This window comes from Mus caroli, chromosome 3 (assembly GCF_900094665.2).
Source record: "Mus caroli chromosome 3, CAROLI_EIJ_v1.1, whole genome shotgun sequence".
In the NCBI taxonomy this organism is placed as follows: Eukaryota; Metazoa; Chordata; class Mammalia; order Rodentia; family Muridae; genus Mus; species Mus caroli.
In genome coordinates, this window is record NC_034572.1 from 137,409,364 (window position 1) to 137,417,578 (window position 8,215).

The following is an 8,215-nucleotide window of genomic DNA, read 5'->3' on the forward strand; positions in this document are numbered from 1 at the left end:
TCCACAAGTTCCGGGGCAAAGAGAAGCAAGACTCCAAGATTATCTAAGGGTTAGAGCTGTATGTACGTCCTCTATTAGACCCCAAGAGAACACCAAAAGAACATTTGTCATTTGAACCCCAAGAATAAGGAAAGAAACGGACTTCATTCTCAGGAAGCCACTTGCCTAAACTTGTCCCATGGGAATCCAAGTGGTCCCATCTCCTGTTCATTAGTGGTAATCAGAAGTGAAGATAGGCTTTTTTTCCCCTTTGAAGACACTTGAAGAGATGCAACTGCACCTTTCACCAAATCTTAACTGCACGGTCAATTTTTTCACTTCAAACCACCATCCTTTCTTAGCATACTTTTTTGTCTCCACTTAATTACAATACTGTCAAAGCTCATGGCATGGCTTGGAACGAGAACCAGAAAGCATTACACCCAAGCTCCTGCTGATTTTCCAACACTTACTTCTAAAAGAACACTTAGTGAAATTAATGCAGCCATATTAATTTAAAAATAAAAGTCTTCCCCCCTCCCATGTTTCTTTCACTTGGCTGAAGATGCCCGCAGAGCGGGTACAGGTTGCCATTATCAGAATAACCAAACCTCATTTTACTCTGATACCACCGGAGGAGGCAAACACACCCATACTCCCATACTCCCGCACCAAACTGCACCGGGATCTTGGGCAGCAGTCACCAGCCACAGATAAGGCCAACCACAGCAGGGTTAAACTTTGAATAAAATATCCCACCCACTGATTTACCAGCTTTAGGAAGATCACTGCAGAAAAGGTTCAGAACAGACACTTAAATAGAAGGAAATTCTTTAAAGCGTGTGTTTCTTTTTTTCTCTCTCTAGTTGTATTGGTGTGGTGTGTGTGTGTGTGTGTGTGTGGTTTTTTTTTTTTTTTAATTACTGGATGTTGAAACAGAACACCTCCTAGAAGCATTCAAGTGCGACAGTCTATCAAACCATTTACTCAAATTAAATGTGTAATCCTTCAAGTGCCTCCTTTCAAATTAATGAGTTTAAGTAGCTTGAGTTCACCTGAAAAGATCCTATAGGCACCTGACCTCCTGAATTCTTTCCATTAGCTGCCCTGAAGCCTGTTGGAAAAGACTGCTTACAAGGACATATGACTGTTCCTATACATTACTTTAAAATGCTAGATTAGCATAATCCTATCCTCTCTTTTGGGGATCAAGGCAGTGCTACAAATGGCAACAACAACCCAAACCTCAAAGGGGAAAGAAAGCGCGCGCGCGCGCGCGCACACACACACACACACACACACACACACAAATTCTCAACCAAAAACCTCACACCAACAGTGAGCACGCCAAACCTTTCCAGCAAGCCTAGGAAGAAAAACACTACCACTAGATCTCAATTTTATTTTATTAATGTTATTATTATTATTATTTACTATAAAAAGAATTACAAGTCTTTAAACTGATGGGTAGTCAGTGTTTCTCACAAGGAGCACTAAGAATGAGTCACGGCGCTCTGCTCAAAAAAGTTAAAAAGTGCTTATGTAAATATCATAATTAGCCATCACTAGAGAGGAATAATTTCTCACTTAACTGCACTTTTATTTTTAAGTAAACCTTTTGTCTCTGAGCAGCTATGTGAGTCCCCTCCTAGCTCGGGGAAAGCACCTGAACATTTTAGATACCCTTACTTTTAACCTGAACCCCAAGCTGAGGCTACACTTAGAATTTAATCCAGGGGGTGCTCCACCTTGTACACCTAACCACCAGACCAGAGTTTTTAACCATAGTTTGGCATCAAATACTGTAAAATTAACACATGCTTTCTTGAGTCCCTTAAATGCTGCAAACTAGAGAGTTTTCGCTTTTTAAGTGAAGTCCTTCATGTATTCCCACAGATGTCTGCTCCTTCCTTAAACCCCTGGTAACCCCTGGCCTTGCTCCTGCTGGGCTCGCCCATCTGGCTGAAAGGCAGCCCGACTTACCTAATGTAGTCATTTCTGCAAAGGATCATGCCGCTCTTGGTGTAACAGGACGTGCCGATGTCGCCCAGCTGCGCCTGGCAGCAGGAGCACTTGAGGCAGCGGCTGTGCCAGTAGCTGTCCATGGCATAGAGCAGAAAGCGGTCCGCGATCTTGCCCCCGCAGCCTGCGCAGCGCTTCCAGGAGAGGGAGCCGGCCGTTACCGGGGGCGGCTGCGAGCTGCTGCCCGGATTCACCATGGTCTGGAGAGAGAGAAAGACAAAACGGGCGATGCAAAAGTTAGAAGTCGATCGCAGGGCGCCTGAAGCCTGCGCGCTCCCCTCCTCCCTCCCCCGAGTGGCTTCAGGAGAAGCAGCAGCAGGGCCAGGGCGGGAAGGAGGCCGATCGGAGAGAAGGAAAGAAGGGAGGCTCGCCGGCAGCAGCCGCCTGTTTACTTTTCTCAAGCTTTGTTCTGGGGCCACGAGCTGCTCTCAACTTTCCAAAGCGCTTGCTGCTGACAATTTCAGCTCGGGGACTGTCAAAACTCCGAGAGCTAGGCTCCGTGGCGCGCTCCACCCCTCGCGGCGCCTCCTCCTCCTCCTCCCCCTCCTCCCAGCGCCCGCCTCCGCCCGCTCCTCCCGCTGCCGCCCGCCTCCAGCAAATGAGGGTCAAACCCACCCACCGCCGCGCCCGGCCCCTCCCCAGCCCCCGCCGAGCCCCGCGAGCCAGCCGCGGGCCGCTGGAGGTGGCCGCCCCGCCGCAGCCACGTTCCCTCCCGAGCTCTGCCTAGGGAAGTGAGGCTGCAATTCACAAGTTGCAAATAGTTCGGGGGTTTCGGCAAGGCCAGGGCTGGGGGGAGATGGGCGGGGGGAGAGGAGGAAGGGAAAGGCCGAGGGGGAGATGTAGGTGGTGGGAGGGGAGGCAAGGTGGCGAGAGTGTTGGGGGGGGGGTGTGCTGGGTGTAAAGTTGCGAAACTGGTTTTTCGTATTTTAAACAGCACCTTTCACATGCCATTGTGGTGACCGCCATCTCCCATTATTGTTCCAAATCTCATTTCATTTTGAAGATCAATGAGTGTTTTCAGGACACAGGCAAGGATAATAGATCATTGAACTTTAGGATGCCTGTTAACTTCCTATACAAACACTCTCCACTTTGGTCTCGCTAATCTGCCCTTGATCAGCAATTTAAATGCGAGAGCTTTGTTCCTGGGGGGGGGGGGGTATAGATAATATGCGAGGAGGCACTATTGAGGCACACACAAGTTAAATTCAAGCCAGTCTTGATGTCACGAAAAACTGCTTTTAAACATTCTCTCTCATTCTCATTCTCTCTCTCTCTCTCTCTCTCTCTCTCTCTCTCTCTCTCTCAACTGGAGTAGAATATAGGAATCAATTTATAAAGCTTAGCTTAAACCGATTAATTTGTTGCCTCCAATCCGGAGTCCAATAAAGTCCTAGTGTTTCTCCAGTCACTTATTCTATAAAAAGATCAAGTTATTTACTGCCAATTAAGCAGCTTGTTTTGTCTTTGTCCTCTGTAAGGCGAGAGTGCGGGCTCCCCCAGGCTCCCAGCTATCTGCTCAAGACATTCAGCTGATACCTCAGAAGGGAGAGGGCGAACTTTGTCTGTCCCTAGCCCAACTTCACTGCTGCAAAGAACCGGGGTGAGGGAACGAAAGAAGGACTCTGGTTCCTTAAATAGGCCGATTTTAAACACATTTCCTCCGAAAGAGTCCCGGAACGTGTGTCCAGTGACCGCACAATAAACCAGAATAAGAACTGCACCAATTAAGCTGTAACAAAACCCCGAGACTCTGGAACCAGGACCGCTCTAAAACCCATTAGCATTGCATTTATCCGAATGCATCATACCTTTATGTAAATTGATTTCTCTGATGCATTTACTCGAGGAATTGCTTTTTGTTACAATTTCAGCTCTGACCCAAATGAATCTGCATTTCCTGCCCTAGGTCTTTAAACTGTACCCCCCCCTCCCCAACGTTTTAATCGCTCCGAATTCCTTTTTTAAAAGGGAGGGGGAAGGAGGAGATTCCAGGCTGCTCCCCGCCCCCATCTTTAGTGAGAGGTAAATATATATGTATATTTTTTTTTGAAAAGGAAACATTACACTGAGAAAAGCATCCAGTAACCCCATTAGCTAAAGCTCTTAAGGACAAGCAATACCTTAATGCTGATTAAATCTAAAAGAGATGAATCAAGAGGACTGACCAGAAACTGACTCCCCTGATAACTAAGGACGGGCCCTCATCAAGTTTCATTTAGAGTTGGAAAAAAAAAAAAGAAAGCTTTTAAGTTAAATAGGCTTATACTCTAGTAATTACATAGCCAAGCAATTTAGGTCCTGGGATACTCAGTGAAATAGAAAGCAGAGCTGGCAGCTAGAGGCAAAATCTGCCCCCCTTTAACAACGTCTCTGGTGTTTTTTAATGGAGACCAAGGGAGGGACAAACGTAGCGCTGGCCATTTGTAGTACAAAAATGGATGCTTAATTCATGTCTTGATTTTAATTAGGTGATTCACCGGATTTCTCCTGGATTGGAACAAAAGACTTATAAGCCAAGAGGAATTCTTTTTAAAAGAATGAGCAATGCCAGCTCCTGGTCACTTAGAGCTTTTCGGTCCCTGTTTCAAACAGTGTTGGGGGGGGGGTCTTGACTATCGCCCCCACCCACGCACACACCACTTCTCATCTGAGCAGCCCCTGCCTTTCCTTTAGGAACTGGAACTGCCCCCAGCCCTCTCCAGGGTCCCCACCAGCCCCGTCTCCAAGAAGAACCCTTTTGTAAGCAAGGAGCCGCTACAAAGCTGGCGGCCCGGGGCTGCCCTCCTTGCTAGCTCGCAGGCCGGCCTCGGGTAGTTTCAGACTCACGCATTATCTTAGGCGACGTATTGTTTACTTGCAATTTGGGACGGTCAAGGGAAGGAAGCCAAAGAAAACAGCCCCGGCCCTGATCAGTTCCCCCCTCCCTCCCTCCCTCGTCCCCTCCGGGCCCGCGGCGCCCCCAGCCACCCCCTTACCTGCTTCTCCCCTATATTGCAACACTGCAAGAGGCGGCGGCGGCGGCGAAATGCGAGCGGAGCCGCTCGGCTTCCAGGGCAGGGGCGCCGGGGCTGGCGGAGCTGGAGGGAGGGAGGGAGTTCTCGCAGAAGCAGGAAAGGGGAGGAGGGGGCTAAGGGCTGCTTTTTTTTCTTTTCTTTTCTTTTTTTTAATCGCGTGGCTCTGGGGCGGGTAGAGGGAGCCCCACGCTAAGTGGCAGGCGGCCGGGCGAAGAAGTGTCAAGTCTCAGCCCGAGGGTCCCGGTCCTCAGCCCCCGGCTGCGCGCGAGCAGCTGCAGGCTCCCTCGGCCCGGCCCGCGCGGCGCAGCGGCAGCCACTGCTGCAATCGCGGCTGCAAGTTTGGCAATGTGGCTTCACTTTGTACGCGCCCCCGCCCCCGCCGCGCCCGCGCTCCTCCTCCTCCGCCGCCGCCTTCCTCCCGCCCGCCCGCCCGCTCGGGGCCGCCGGCGGCTCGGCCGAGCTTCCCCCTCCCGCGACCTGCGGCCCGGGAGCGGCGGTGCAGGCTCGGTCCCGCGACCCGTACGAGGACGCACGGAGTGGGGAGCTGCGGGCCGGCCGGGAGCGCTGGACCGATCGGCTGCCCCGCTGCTGCTGCCCGGCTCGGAGGCGGCGGCACGGGCCTCTAGCCGGCTCGCTCGCTCCTTCGGCGGCGCTTACACATGTGTTACTGACAGAGCAGAATCCCAACTACTCCCCGGCTCTGCCGCCGACGTCAGCGACCCTCAGCCACTGGGCGGCCGGATTGTTCAGGCGGAATAATAAAACCTGCCAATCCGGGGAAGGACAAAGGGTGACTGAAACGAGACTCGGGGGGCGGGGAGCGAGGCGGGCGACTGAGCCGGCCGGGCCCGGGAAGGCGGGGGGCCGGGGTCGGGGGACGAGAAGGGACCCGGGTGGCGCGGGGGACGCGGCCAGCGAGCGCGTGCCCAGGCTCGGGACCACACCTGCCTGCCCAGCGCGCGAGGACGCGTGGAGCCCGCCCCCGCAGGGCCTCGGGGATCGCCTTCCCTGGCTCAGAGAACAGACCCTCGGGAAACTTACTTTCCCAGAAATGGGTCTCTTCCTGTTAGGGTAGAGGATTCATTCTGCCGGAGGGAGGTGCAAAAGCGGGTGTTTTGTTTAATTCTTCGGGTTGCAGATTTCAAAACCTTAAGCAAAGTGGGAAGTAGTTCCTACCTAAGTACTGCCTGCTTAACCCCATCTTGCTCCCATTAACCCCAGTGTAAACTGGAAGGAGCAGGCATTTCATAGATGCTTGTCAGTTGCTGGTGAATGCAGATCACACCCTGGTTTTCAGAGATGAAGGAAACTTTATGGGCAAAGCTTTTTGCTCACCATTCTGCTTCAGTGTAGAGGGTGAGATGCTAGCTCCCTCGTAGCCCCCTAAAGCGATGCAAGCATTTGCCAGACCTGCTGCTAGCTCACGACCCTGAGAAAAGAAGACTAGTCGTCGTTTCTTGTACAAATCAAGATTTGAGGAATGCTAGCTAGCTTCAGAGCCTCTTTCCAGGGCCAGAGTTCAGCCTGGATCCTTGAACATCAAGTTATTCAACTTTACTCTGCCAAATAGGTTTAATAAATCTCCGATCTGAGGTTAATATTAGGGTTGATTATTAATAGTAAGTTCCAGAGAGATTTTTTCTGTTGGAAATTATCATGGAAGTGCAAAGCTGTACTGCTAAGTATCATTAACTAAAACCAGTCTTGTGGGAGAAGCTTGGAAGAAAGGAAGTTGAAGAAAAATCAGGCAAAAAATCTACAGTCCTAGCAGCTGCGTGCAGAATTTTGGTTCTTTAAACTGCCAAAATTAGGGCAAAGGAATAAATATTGCCTATGAAACCAGGAAGAGGGTGGTTTTAATACCAGTTAAAAATACTCATTTCTGGATTCTAGCTCCTTGAGTTCCTAACATGCTACAGTTAAAAATTATTTTTATGGATTTGTATTTAACATTGTGTTCTTATGATCATTCACCTTAAAAGCTTTTTTATTAAAAAAAATCAACGTGATAATAATTGGAATGTCCTATACAGACAACAGCTGCAGAAGGTCATGATGAAAACAGACCAATTTAGGAAAGAGGTTTTTTGGTTCTTTATTTTTTTATTTTTTTATTTTTGTCCAAACAAAAAACCCAAAACAAAGCAAAACAATAACCTCAAAGGAGGAGAGGACACTTTAAGATATAAGACATTGTAATAGCTGGGTTCATCTCTGACTCATTACAATTTAAATCAGTCAAAACTAGGCAATCAGGGATTTTTGCTTTTAAGACCAGACGCAGAGGTAGATATACTTCTGCTTCCCTTCTGAGATTTTGGGCCTGCACAAGATCTTCATGGCTACTGTTGTATTAAAATACATCATATGGGAAGATTTCCATACCTGTACAAGCCCCTTATTGTACATTTAAAAAAAAGTCTTTATTTTCTTTTCCTTTAAAATGATTTAAAAACAAAAAACAAAAACCAGCACACATATCATACAGAATCATGGTGAGTTGTGGTATTTCCTAAAGTATGAACATGAAAATGAATATTTAATTCTAAAATGAAATGTTATAAATTAAGCAGGAATGTGCTCAGGTGTCACTAAATGACTCTCTAAGGGTCTGGGTAGCCTTTGTGGAGGGAAGGAAAGGGGAAGGGTCGGAAGGATGGGCCTTTGAACATTTGTCTCCAGGCTACCCCAGGCCTAGACTTGTAGAGGTGGTTTTAGTGTTTTGATTCGGATTGTGTGTGAAGTCTGCACACACACTCCAGTAAAGTGGAATGGGCGGGGCTATATTACCAGAAATCTTGCTTTGCTGTGGTTACAGAAGCACAAAGGTTGCAGAGGCTAACATCTTTGAGGAGTAGGAAGGGGAATGCAGTCACTGTAATCAAAATTCAGGTGTACTTTAACCACAGCGCCACCTCTGGGTAGTCTTTATTTCTGCATCCTTTACTCTCCAAACAGCCCTGTCTCTTCCAGGTAGCAAAATCCCCTCTGTGTTCTCAAAAGCGCCTGGACTGAGAGAAAAACCAATGCCTGATTTCAGTGATCCTAAACACTCAAAAATGCTATACATGTACCTGCTGGTGAAGGGTACATATAATACAAGTGTTCAGACCATTATAAAATAGGTCCAAGAAATCACTGTAATGTAAAGTAAAATTAACTCATTCCGAATACTGTTGCATTGTGTCTGTTGGCCT

The 8,215-nt window shown here is 48.7% G+C and overlaps 1 protein-coding gene across 2 annotated transcripts in view; it reads right to left on the reverse strand.

Annotated features, from left to right (window-relative positions):
* Lmo4 (LIM domain only 4) overlaps window positions 1-5,665 on the reverse strand; it is a 17,047-nt gene extending 11,382 nt beyond the window's left edge. Inside the window, exons 1-2 of one of the 2 annotated variants that reach the window (XM_021157962.2) lie at window positions 4,980-5,665; window positions 1,963-2,201 (exon numbers count right to left, since the gene is read on the reverse strand). In XM_021157962.2, the coding sequence (XP_021013621.1) occupies window positions 1,963-2,198 (236 nt within the window). In that variant the 5' untranslated portion in view covers window positions 2,199-2,201; window positions 4,980-5,665. Of the gene's footprint in view, window positions 1-1,962; window positions 2,202-2,393; window positions 2,543-4,979 lie in introns of those variants that run through there. The other variant, XM_021157963.2, reaches the window with a different exon arrangement.
* Between the last annotated feature and the right edge of the window lie 2,550 nt (window positions 5,666-8,215).